This window comes from Taudactylus pleione, unplaced genomic scaffold, assembly GCF_031769625.1.
Source record: "Taudactylus pleione unplaced genomic scaffold, aTauple2 ptg000019l, whole genome shotgun sequence".
NCBI classification, from domain to species: domain Eukaryota; kingdom Metazoa; phylum Chordata; class Amphibia; order Anura; family Myobatrachidae; genus Taudactylus; species Taudactylus pleione.
Window position 1 is genome coordinate 41,071,955 of NW_028284421.1, and position 13,584 is coordinate 41,085,538.

Below are 13,584 nucleotides of genomic sequence, written 5' to 3' on the forward strand. Positions count from 1 at the left end.
ATAATGTAATTTACTTTTTTGATTAGAAATACCTGATTATAAAAAGTCCAGTGTCTGTGTAATGATTGTATGTTACAGCTGTTCCTAAGAGCAAAGTTTTAGAACATAAGAATCATAATATATAGGAGGCTCATGCTGACTTAAATAACTACTGCTTTGTCTCCTTGCATGGGGAAAGCAAATTCCATTCTGACTCGTGTAAATGTATTGATTTTTTTTTTTGTGCTGTGTAACAAACATTAAGCTATCCACTAATAGTGATAAATGCAGTATATACTCAGGACATTCTGGGGGCAAATTCTGCACAATACTGTGAACTATTGTAATGAGTATTTATGGTGTTTTTTTTGGCTTTTTCTGAGCTTCTTGAGAGCCAAACTACATGGCATGGTAACCTGTAGCAAAGTTTGGTTTATTGTGCTTAAAGAAAAATTAATTTCCAAACTGATTTCGTCTTTAGCATAAATGATTAAATTAACAAACATGGGCTTGTCTTCAGTATATTTAAGCTTGCTTTCAGATAAGTCTATCTGTTAAATACTAAATTGTTACCAAGGAAATTTTGGAGATTTAAATTCATCAATTGTTCAGTTTTACTGTAACATTCCATAGCAATGACTCTGCAAGTGATAGCTTATGTAGGGAACTATTTCTTTCTGCCATGGAACAATTTCAACAGCCTTAAGCTGAATGTTTAGTATTTGCATAAGCAAAAATCCCTTAAGTACCAGAAAATGGAAAAGCGTACAGTGTAATTCCACAAATCTGCTACTGATCGTATTCCATTAGATGAACAGACATGTCGTTTTTTCAATTGGTTGCAGTGAATGGTCCCAGTGATAATGTGTTAAGGTACAGAAAAGACCTACTGCTTGTGTGTAGCAGTTGGGCCTTACTAAGCATCTTGTACCTTTTTTCAAAGTGATCTGGTTAATTCTGCTATAAATGAAGCTAGGTCCATCGCTGAGCAGTCATTTGTCTCTTCTAGAAATGTCCTAGAAGGAGTTGATAAAATCCCAAATAAACTGGGAGTACTTCACTAAACTGTAACCTAGAAAAATCCCAATCCAGGGCCAGAACTATGGGAGACAATTGAGGCACCTGCCGCTGGGCCCACTCCTCCATTGCCCACAATATATTCATCTCACTTAGGGCTGTAACTATATACCCGGAGTGTACAGTTACGGCCGCCCAATACATGGCACCTCTTCCCGCCACCTGAGAAACCACCATACACTAGTGGAGAGCTCCATGTCAGACCATCAGCTGCCGCCTCCGTCTAACTTTAGCCTGTTCCTACTCATTGGTGTTACTGCTCCTCAGCAGCTTCACCCACAAATGTCTCACACCCGCGGTTGCACACAGAATATAGGCATGCCATGGAGGAGGATCTGTTTGCGAAATGCTACATTAGTGTCAGCGGCTGTGAGGGGGCACCAAATTATAACTTGCCTCCGGGTGTCTGGGATGAATTTAAGCCACTGTCCCCATCCATAGGGATATGCCAGCTAGTAGAATTTCTAACTTAAGTGCTTCATCTGTGTCACTTGTATAAAGCATTAGTAATACCTTAAGAAGCTATTGTGCTTGTCCAAGACACGTTAACCATCATATTCCAACATTTTCAGTTATATCCAAGTACTAATGATTTTTATGTTAAATTGATATGATCATAAAAAAATATTTGATGCATTATTTTTTTTTTCCCCTAATAGATTTGCCAAAGAGCACAAAACTCGGATCTGGAGAGATTATGTAGCGCCAACGGCAAACCTGGATCAGAAAGACAAGCAGTTTATTGCGAAGGTACTTGCTATGTTAACAAAATGAGGGTATATTTATGTATTGAATGCAAAAGTCCTACTGCTTTTTTGATGTGTTTGGAAACAGTGGTTTGTATTTGTACCTCAAAAAGCTGGGGGCTTTTGGTTTTGATTACAACCAGAGTATAACCTGTGAAGTTTGTATGTTTTCCCCATGTCCGGGTAGGTTTTCTCCAATAGTTTTACTAGGCAAATATCCTCATCGCCTGACAAACACACAAGATATCAGTATATAAATATAGGCAAATAAGAATACATATAAAATGAACCTGCATCAGTGGAAGAGGTGTTGCTAACCTCATACACGTATAAAGAGAAGCAAACCTACACTTGTATACTTTAAAAAAAAAAAACTACTTAGGAATGGTTATATAAAGATTATAATAAAGGCCACATACATCAACATGCACATATATTACATTTATTACATGAATAAAGCTAAATTCCCAATCTTATCTTTTCATAGAAAAACATTACACAAATTATTTTAATTCAAGCTAAATTCTGGAATTGTATTGGATGTTGTATCTCATTGTTTCTGTCATAAGTTTTCTTCCTAATAGACCTATAACATTAACATTGGAAACCGTGTATAAAATGCAACTGAAACACATACTGAACATCACGAGTAAGTTAGATTTGCAGCTGCCACGATCAAATCCCATATTATGGGGCACTGATAGAAGTAATATACAGCTTATAGTCCCAGTTTAGGCTTCACAATAGTCACTTCAGGAATGTACTTGGTAATTCACCAGCTGTGGGCTATATGTCAGCTAATTGCTCGTGCCCAGCTGGCAGCAGCTGCATATACCCTCCCAGTTTTAAACTGTTCTGAGTACTTGTGTTTTGTAATTTTAGTTTGTTTATTAATATACCTTAAAGACTATTCTAAATAAAGTACCTAGCAGTAAATTTTCAGTATTGTGATGCTAATTATACATCAATATTTCAAAGTGTGAGGGGGCTTGGAAATAAGATAGTGGTTATGGTACAGATGAATGAAGCACAATAAATAAAAGCTGTATCACATTCTACTGTATTAGATGTGCCTAGCAAAGGATTGCCATGGTTAGAGCACAGGCTGGTGTGGCAGTTGGTGAAAATGACATGTATCCACAAATCTGGGTACCTGTTTATGTAAGAGCAAAGGAACCTGATAAGCCCTGTACTAAGGGTTGTACTAAACTCCGCTCTATCCACTGCCTGCTATGTGTAAGCATTGACTTTACAGAAAGCTCTCAATATGTGGCAGATATGCTGCTAAATGTATATGTTTCCTTTTATACACGTAGAAGGTAAGCTTTCAATTACACTGATGAGCTGAATCATTTTTTTTAGGAGCAGGCATGGAGTGTACGGTATACCTTCAGTGCATTACCCACCAGGCACTTTTCTACCGTGCCTATAAGATCAGAAAGTGTAATTACTCCACTGGGGTGTGGTATTTATGAAGAATATGTTTTATTGCAGCTGTAAAATAGGAATTCCTGATCAATATCACTAGAGGAGACTATATTTTTGTTTTTTTGTAGAGTACCTTGTGAATAATAACTTTTGCAATGGTCTCCAATAGAATGTGGATGCTCCACACACATGCTATGAGGAAAGTATTTATGAAGTGGTTAAAGGCAAGGTACTTGTAAATCTAGACAGGTGGAATCATTGCTGAATATAACACATTTCCAAGTTGCCTGCAACCGCAAGTCTCTAAGAATCATATCTCAGCTCATGCCAAAATGATTCTTATCCATGTGCCAATGTGAGCAAGTATGATGGAATGACTGAGAGGTGGAATCTGATTTTGCAGGAAAATACATTTGGGGAAGTGTAAAGACATTGGGCCTAGCACTGTGACCTAAGCTCTTCAGGGCAGTAAATCAAGAGGCTTCTAACTCAGCCCATCTAATAAGAAATGTGGGGTAACCTCTGGCCCCTGTGGCTTAGACTGTGCTTGGATAGATATCAGAGTAGCCTCATCAAGTTGCTTTTACTATGGTAGGTTTTGCTCTTCCAGTCAATTTGTGAATAATTACCAAATGATAGGAATCTCTCATTCTGGCAGAATTACAGAAGCTGAACAATTAAAATGATCCTACACAGCTAAAAAAAAAGTAGAGTGCTTTCAGCTTTGTTTTTAATTCTGAAATGTAAAATTATAGCAATTTAGCTGTTTATCTACCAAAGATGGTGTCATTGGATACTTTTTGTGTCCTGGTATGTTAGGCAGCCAGCACTGCAGCGGAGAAGGGAAGTTTGTAGAGGATAATGTGTGGGTACCCACCACAATACCATGATCATCCCTAGAGGCATGGGTAGTTGCAGCAATGGGTTCTAGAGTCATAGCAAATAGAACACAACCAAGCACATCCTTTACTCCACAGGTCTTTGAGTTTGTAGACTTCTGTGTTTAAGTACTGAATAGTGTTTCACATGATACTAATGCTACGTCTAAATTTGTAGCAAATATAGTCTGTTTACAAGAAAAAAGCATAGCATAAACCTTAATTTGGCTTGTTCTTATATGTTCCCATATACTACTGTGCTAAAGGAAGTGAGATGAAGTTACTTTGTTGGTCCTCCTTAGAAATGAGCAGCCAGCTACAATATAGGACATGTTTCTTGCGTATGAAACGTTACACGTTTGAGACTCTGCCTTTTGTCCATCACTTTCCCTAATCTTCGCTTAATCTCTCGTAGATTGCTAGTCTATTTGTCTTTGAAAACTGCTCCTTTTACCCTGTAGTCAATGCTGTGCAACTAGGACACCTTGGACTTCAAATACCCGCCTGTGCTGTGTGATTCTAAATGAAATGGTTCTGCTTTATATAACGAAGTCTTAAATGTTTCAGTGGATGGTTCTACTTTCAGGTGTGAGGTGAAAGGCTTAACATTTAACTTGCAGTAGAGTATTGACTGTGCCCTCATTCAGACTGAAGTTTAGTTATGTCTAATCTAGAAATACGCTTTATTATACAGGAAGCACTATAAAATGTAAGCCAGATCAAAGCGGCAAATTCTTTTGCCAAGTTCAAGCATCATTGGCTTTGCACTGCTGACTGAACAGCATAAATATAAACTGTCCTGCAATATTACAATAGCACTGTGCATAGCTCACAGTAATTCCCACGGTTAAAATATTACCTTGGTGTGGATATCCACAATTAAATGAATTGTGCTTACACACTTGATCTTTTACCTACTACAGAGTTTCCCAAAGCACTCGAACTGTCAAGGTTTTAAGGATAACCATGCTTGAGCACATGTGACCTAATTAGTACCTGTCTTCTGAACTAACCACCTGTGCTGGACCATGAATATCCTTAAAATGTGGACTGTTGGGGTGCCTTGATAGTTTGGAAACCTCTGACCTAGTGATAGATAAATAGCGTATTACTTAAATGCAAGTTTTGACAAGATTTTTTCCAGAAATTAATTTATATTAAACTAGAGAGCTGCAATTTAGTTTGACAAGTCATCCATGTTACTTTTCCCTCTTAATGAGTTCTGGGGCTGTCTGTACAAAGGTGCTGCTTCTTTGCGAATTGGAGATGAAAATTTAAAGCGGCACTCACATTCAGTGTAAAGCATGTCAAGCTTTACAAGGCCCTTTAAATTTCCACAAGTCATCGAGATATATATATATATATATATATATATATATATATATATATATATATATATATATATATATACCAACTTGTTTAAAGACCAATCTGACTACAAACATGAAATATATTTTTGTATGTTTGAAATCTGCTTTCAAGCTGCTTACAGTGCAACATAAATTAGAGGCCACTTGATGGCAGTCTCTACCCACAATTTGTATTATTTCAGTATATTCTGTGCCATATGGTTTGTGGACCTGTTCATTTCTAATAAAGTTTAATCTTCAGTTGAATTTCACAGGAAATGCCCTATTTGGCTTTCTTGGAAAGTAAAGTAGGTTGGTAAATGGAGGTTGCTGAATGCGTTTGTTCAGACTGTAGTAAGCAAATTATTTATTAGGAAAATATCAGTAACTGCAGTTTTGCTTCTTGCAGGGATAAGGTTGATGCAATTTGCTGCAGACAAGGTTTATATGAGGTCCCTGTAGGGCTAGTTTTGTGGAGTAAGCAGGAGCTGTCTGCTTTTTGTGGCAGAAGTAGAGTTTGAGCTGTGTAGAAAAGATAATTGTAGTGGGGTGTTTCACTGAATTTCCTAGAAACTGAAGCTACACTTGTAGGTTTCTCATACAGTACTCCATATTCAGCTTGCAGTGCAGTAATCATTCTGTCAGAGCAAGGAATTTAATGACCATATTTTGGCTCTAGATGCTGTGTATTGATGGGAAAAGTATAAAGGCATGGCATGTGTGCCACTCCTGCTTAATCACTGTCCCATGCCATCTGGAAATGAGAAGTCCTATGTCTAAATTCAGTGGTCAGAGAGCTTATGTAACTTTCAGAGCTACAAACATTTCTGATTTCCATTTTGGCTTTTCTGTAAGGTCTGGTATAAGTTAGTCCCCTTAGGATTTGATGAAAAAGTAAAGTATATGGGGTAGATGTACTAAGCCTTGGTGAGGGATAATGTGCAGAGATAAAGTACCAACCAATCAGCTCATGTCATATTTCAAACTCTGGTCTATTTATGAAGCCTTGGGTGGAGATAAAGTGAACTGAGAAAGTATCAGCCAATTCGCTAACTGCAATGTCACGGGCTGTGTTTAAAAAATTACAGGAGTTGGTTGATTATCTTCCATTTTATCTCGATGCAATGCTTAGTAAATAGACACCATAGCCTGTAATGTGAGTTAGGAATGGATCGCTCTCCAAGGCTTAGCACATCTCTCCCCCCCCCGCCCCAAAAGGTTTTACCCTGATGTATCCTGTGCCTGCTGCTACTCCCTCAGGCATATTGTCGCTGGACAACATGCTAAATACATGATGAAGGGATGTAGTCCATCTCTGCGCACACGATGCTGGCGCTCAGAATTCCCGACTGGAATCAGAATACCGGCAGCTGCGATCTTGACTGTTAGTGTATGCCTGCAGGGGCAGAGCCGGCTCTAGCCAATGTGGTGCTGTAGGTTTGTGCCTCCTAGCATATAATCCCACCATCAAGGGTTTATATGTGGATGCCAAATACAGCACACATACAGTAGAAAAAAAAATAATAAAAAAAATAATATATATAATATATATATTTTTTTTAACTGAGCTCCGATCGCTTTTGAGGGGAATTGCTGAGCCGCAGAATGCCCCTAGGCATTTGAGTTACCCTATGCATTTGCTTCGAATGCTAGGGCCGGCTCTGTGGGAGGGGGATTTAGGGTTAGGCTGCTGGGAGAGGGGGGGTGCATTGTGTGCGTAGGGATTGCATTCCTAACCTGTGAGGAGTATGTTGACATTGCAGAGCGCTCTTGCTTTTGTTGGACAATACTTTTCAGAACTGTCTGCATGTTTACCACGGAGGAAAGTTGCTGCAGGTGAGTGTATGATGACAGTTGGAATTGGAGGTTGTTGAAGCAATAGAAGCAGGTAAATAACAAAGATGAATGGGGGTTTATGGAAAATTGTCTTCTGATAGGAAAGTTTAGGATGTTATCTGCATTTTTTTGTTTAAACAGTTGTATACATTTGAGCACAATGTTTTCTTAACTGACTTTCTCAATGGGATCTTCATCTTGTGACCTATTTCAGACAGTCCTAAATGAGTTTCTCTGCTTCTAATGAGCACTAATCTACTTTAAGGATGATATTCCTCCCTTTATCTACAGTGGTGCTTGAAAGTTTGTGAACCCTTCAGAATTTTCTAAATTTCTCTTGAAATTTGGCCTAAAACTACCTCAGATTTTCAAGTCCTAAAAGTAGATAGAGAACCAAATCAAACGAGACAAAATCAGACATGCTCATTTTGTTTGAGGACAATGATCCAATATCTCATGAGTGTCAAAAGTATATGAACCTTTAGGCTTGGCCGATATTTTGAAGATTAAATTAGTCAGGTATTTGTCATACCATAGATTGCAAAAAAGAACATTGCTGCCCGTCTGCAATTTGCTAAAGATCACCTGGACAAGCCAAGTCTATTGGAACAATGTTTTGTGGACAGAGGAGTCCAAAATAGAGCTTTTTGCTTTAGGTGAGAAGCATTATGTTTGGAGAAAGAACACTGCATTCCAGCATAAAAACCTCATACCATCTGTAATACTTGGTGATATGGTTTGGCCCTGTTTTTGCTGCATGTGTCCCAGGACGACTAACGTTCCCGCTAGGCTGTTTTAGTGGGGCGCCACTCCCTGCTCTAATTCTAAAAAGCAAAAAGAACCCTGCCCTCCGGCAGCCGCTGAAACAGCCTGCGCGTGGGTGCAGTCTCTACCCGTGGGTCAGTGTCCCGCGGGTGGGGAAAACTGTGGTTTATCTGACAGCAGCACTTAGGGGCAGCCCGGCATGTCTGTAAGTTATGAAAAGGGGACGCAACTTAAAGACATGCCCCTTTTCCTTGGCCACACCCTTTTTGGGCGCGCAACTATATGTCCTTTCTCTAGGTCCGGCGCCTAACCTAGAGTGAACACTAGGATGACTTGCCATCATTGATGGGACAATGAATTCTGAGTTATACAAGAGTATACTAAAGGAAAATGTCAGGACATCTGTCCATGAGTTGCATCTTAAGAGAACGTGTCATGTAGCAAGACAACGACCCAAAGCACACAAGTCACTTGACCAAAGAATGGTTAAAGAAAAATAGATTTAAAGTTTTGGAATGGCCAAGTCAAAGTCGTGACTTTAATCCAATCAAAATGTTGTGGAAGGACCTGAAGTGAGCAGTTTATGGGAGGAAACCCACCAACATAACAGAGCTGAAGCTGTTTTGTACGGAGGAATGGGGTAAAATTCCTCCGAGCCGATGGTCAGGACTAATCAACAATTACCGGAAATGTTTAGAAGCAGCTATTGCTTTACAAGTGGGTCATACCAGATACTGAAAGCAAAGGTTCACATACTTTTGACAATCACAGATATATGATCATTTTCCTCAATAAAAAACTTAGCAAGTTTAATATTTTTTTTTGTCTCATTTGGTTCTATTAATCTACTTTTAGGACTTGTGTGAAAATCTGAGGTAGTTTTAGGACAAATTTCTGCAGAAATATAGAAAATTCTGAAAGGTTAACAAACTTTCAAGCACCACTGTAGCAAATAACTGTAGCTAATGGAACTACAGATCCAGTATATTGTCACATAATTAGCAAAGAAAGGAATACTAAGCTTGGTGGTGTTTTTGAAGTAAGACAGAAAACACAGCTATGTAGATACCTGGGTAATACTAGTTCCTGTCTAGTGTATCTTAAAGGCAGCTTTGTGTTGGCTCTCATTCTCTGGTGCCTCCTAAGTGGGTGTCAAATCACCTATTTATTAGTAGGTAGAGTAAAATCTTCCACAGCCTTCAGGATTATAGCATTTTACAGGAACAAGCACCAGGGGTCACTGCACTAAGCCTAGCAACCATACTATTTAGAAATATGTAGTTGCAGCCTTCCCATGGAGCTGTGCTGATTGCTGAGCCATGATCTTCATATTCTCAATCTGCTTTTGGCAGACCCTGAGATTGCATCTACTGAAATTTCCACAATAGAGTGAAGGACACAAACCACTGGTCAGACCAATAGAGCCTGTAACCCTTATGCTGGGTACACACTGGCAGATATTTCCCAATCAATTAATCGGCCAATATATCAGGTGCTCCTTGGCCAGTGTATACCAAGCGATATGTCTGAACGACATAGTCCGACATATCGCAGCGAGACTGCTGCACAGTTGATGGTGGATATATCTGCTGATGGATCTATCCAGCAGGCACTGTGTACGGACTTGCAGCAAAAGCTGTGGGGAGGGGGATAGGACACGCCAGCGGAACTAGAAGCAGATGCTGATGGTGGTTGTGTGTATGAACAGCCATTATCTTATCAGTGGTATCATATTATGAACTGTCCATCACTTTTGGCACAACATAATTCACCACTGGTGCAGTAATTTCTGCAAAGAGCGTCAGCCAGCGCAGCTTTCCCTGTTGTCTTTAATGGGTTGGTTGCTTTCTTGACCACAAGTGATTGTAGCTCCTTTGGGGAATGGATTTAACTACCTAGAAATTAATGTTACATTTCTACAAACTGTTGTAATTCAAACACACAATGGTCACTTAAACGCTGAAGCATATAGTTGTGTGTGCAGTGCAAAGATGGATAAGTAGTGGATTCAAAGTGTCGTGTTTAGGCCACCTTTGAGTTGACACTAAGAACATAGACACTTTACAACCTACAAAACTGTTAAAATAGATTACAAATTTTGGATTGAGAAATATGCAGTTGCAAGAATAAGTTATGCATTTATTTCAATCTTTTCATCTAACCCTAATGTATTGTAGTATTAGGGTTCCCATTAAAATTCTGTAGCTGAGCCAACCTGTCGTCCATGCTTTTCGCCACTAACATTATCTCAGTTGTTTCACAAGACATTTTCAGAATTTTGTTAAATGTCATAAGCATCCCCAAAATTTAGAGGATGTGAATGCAGAACATAAATCTGAAAGGGAAGGAGACATTTCTTACATGTCTTCTAATGTTAATCCGTTACTACAGGTGTTCCCAAACTATGCGCTGTGGCACCCTGGGGTGCCTCAGGACACTTGCAGGGGTGCCTCAGGTGGTGGTCTAGCACCAAATAAAATTATTTATGGTCAATGTAATGTGGATAACCAGAAGCTCAAACCTGTCCACCACATAACTGAACTGAAGGATGACAGGTAAGCACAATATACTTCAGTTTACTACATTTTTCTGAATCCTAATAACAAACTTTAGGCCTAGGGGTGCCGTGAAAACAATGCTAATACTCTAGGGTGCCGTGATTCAAAAAAGTTTGTTACGACTGGGTTAGTACCATGTTAACCATGGGGACAGCTAGTTGCCAATACTTAAGCTTCTGTTCCACCCCACATCTCCCTTCCTATCTCTGCACTCCTTCCCCCTCTCATGCACATATGTATACATGTTTGGTTTTATTTTTTTTCCTTAAGACATCTTTGTTCATGCTGGAGAGATGGCTAGATCTATTTATATTCCCTTAGTGCATTTATTTGCTTTGATAGCAGTTTTTCTATTCTGATGAATGCTAAATTAGTTGTTATATTCCGTTGGTTCACAGATTTCCATTTATTAAACTGTTAAATACGTATCATAAAGACATTTACAAGCTTTGTATATTTAGTGTTTGTAGGAGAAGTTTTACTTTGCGTTCCTGAAATGTTTTATAGTGCTAAAACTGAAGTTTTTAACATTTTAAAAGGTATTTTGAAGATTTTTTTTTAGGTACAAGAGAGTACATTGGCTTCATTTGTACTCCCAATCCACTACCCTAAACTAGACTGCAGGGAGCAGTCATTTTGCTTGTGATGTGAATTGATTAGAAAACAATAGTAACTGAATTTACATAATTTGATTGGGTGAGGTCTGCAGTCAACTTGAACAGTCTATAAATTTCTGTATCTGCTGCTTCTGATAAATATAACAGGATCCAGTGCACATAAGTGGTAACTTCAATCCCCATTTAAAAGCAGGAAATATGATTGGTGTTGCCTTTCCGGTTTATTAGGACCAGCACATTGTCCTATGCTTTTTCTATTGAATGCCACATAAACTGAGCATTCCTGTCTGTCATTTATACGCCAAAGGAGTCGTCCATGACTGGAATCTGTGTTCAGTCATATAGCGGTAATAAGTAATGGTCACACACAGTAAATCTTGTCTAGTTGCATGGCCTCCTTTGGACATGTCCCGTCTGTTTCACAAGAGATTGTCTTGTGGAAAAGCAACAAGACTTATTTTGCACATGGTTTAAGGAAAGTGGTAGGCAACATCTGGAACTCCAGCTGCTTTAGAACTATACATCCAAGCATGCCCCAACAGTTGTGCTGTTAGGGCATACTTAAGTTTTGACAGGGCATGCTAGGATATTTAGTTCCACAGCAGCTGGAGTGCCAAATGTTGCCTTCCACTATATTGGGCGTTTGACAAAGGCTATGAACATAGACTGCCAGTTCTTTGGGAGGGTCCCAAAGGCTTCTTAGTCTGTCAGTGGTCAGAAATAACAAGTGGCGAAAATGCACATTAGAATTTCCTGTATCATACTTTATTTAGACACTACATCCTCTATATAAAGATGGCCACATTGAGGGTGTAATGTCCGTTGTCTGTTGACATCTAACAAATTAAATACCAAAAACCCATTTAGTTACCATGTTGTGGCGGTCGATCTTGACCTGGTAACACCACACCTTTTCAGTTTTCTGCTTATTTTGCTGCTTAGTTGAAGTAATGATTGGGTGGTTTGAAACTTGTAATGAAAATGGGTGCCTTTTTAAAAATAAACTATTCAATGTTCTATTAGCTCTTGTGTAGTGTCGTATATTAATCAAATGCGTTTTATAGTGGTCTATCTTGAAGTAAAGTTCCAGTTATAATAAGTCTGGGAATGTTAAGAGTGCTGGAGGGATATATTCCATGTTTTTCTTCCCTGCTCTCATCATTGTTCCTTTTGCAATGGTTGTGTTCAGTGTCTACATCATAACTTCTAAACATGATTGTAAATCATGTTTAAAGCATACTTGCCTACTTTTGAAAAGTAGTTTGAGGGAGATCATTTACGGAAGTAGCAAGCGACACGCGTGGCGTTGGATGGCGTGGCCAGTACGCCAAAAGGCTTGTCTAGATCCATCTATTGGCGTATCTATTACCACGCGCACACATGGTAATAGGACCCCCCCACACAGTAATAGGACCCCCACCACCACACACACACTAGAACCCCCCCACAGACTCACTTTAATGGACCCCCCCTGACACACACTAAGTCTCTCTCTCCCTCCCCCTCCCCCTCTTCCCTTCTCTCTCTCCCCCTCTCTCTCTCCCCCTCTCTCTCTCCCCCTCTCTCTCTCCCCCTCTCTCTCTCTCTCTCTCCCCCTCTCTCTCTCTCTCTCCCCCTCTCTCTCTCTCTCCCCCTCTCTCTCTCTCTCTCTCTCCCCCCTCTCTCTCTCTCTCTCCCCCTCTCTCTCTCTCTCCCCCCTCTCTCTCTCTCTCCCTCCCCCTCTCTCTCTCTCCCTCCCCCTCTCTCTCTCTCCCTCCCCCTCTCTCTCTCTCTCCCCCATCACCCTTCACTGACATCCATGGCTCTTGCTCGACCTATCGTGAGCTATGATTAGTCACACAGCTCCTCAGTCAGTTCGTATCAGCTCCTCCTCCAGCTGCCTGTTCCCTGTTATGGCTGGGAAGCCTGGGCTGGCCAGGGAATGCTGGGAGCATCAGTGTGTGGCCTATGTGACTGTCAGTGTCAGCTCTGTGCAGGGGGCGGACCTGGGAGGCATCTCCGGACTTCATAGCAAAGACTCCCTGCCCCTGCGTCTTCCTGTATGCAAGCCCAGGCCCCATCACGCATGCGCAGGTAGAACTTCCAGCAGGACAGGGGGGAAAGCGGGGGAATGCATATACATTGCGGGGTAGCGGGAGCTCCCATCTTAATTCGGGAGGCTCCTGCAGAAATCGGGAGGGTAGGCAAGCATGGTTTAAAGTTGCAATGTAGTCACTGTTAAAATGCTTCAAATAACATTACAACTCTGCCTGCATTGTCCTGCTGTCCTAAAGGCGTAAACATTTTGTCTCAACAGCAAAAATGTTGACTTAGTAACTACTTCCCGCCTTTCCTGTTAGAGAAATTAGAGG

General features: G+C 40.2%; 1 protein-coding gene across 2 annotated transcripts in view; it reads left to right on the plus strand.

Annotated features, from left to right (window-relative positions):
- SND1 (staphylococcal nuclease and tudor domain containing 1) overlaps positions 1-13,584 on the plus strand; it is an 876,127-nt gene that overhangs the window by 71,415 nt on the left and 791,128 nt on the right. For both annotated transcript variants that reach the window (XM_088447470.1, XM_088447461.1), the window contains exon 9: positions 1,716-1,806. In XM_088447470.1, coding sequence (XP_088303596.1) covers positions 1,716-1,806 — 91 coding nt within the window. The remainder of the gene's footprint in view (positions 1-1,715; positions 1,807-13,584) is intronic.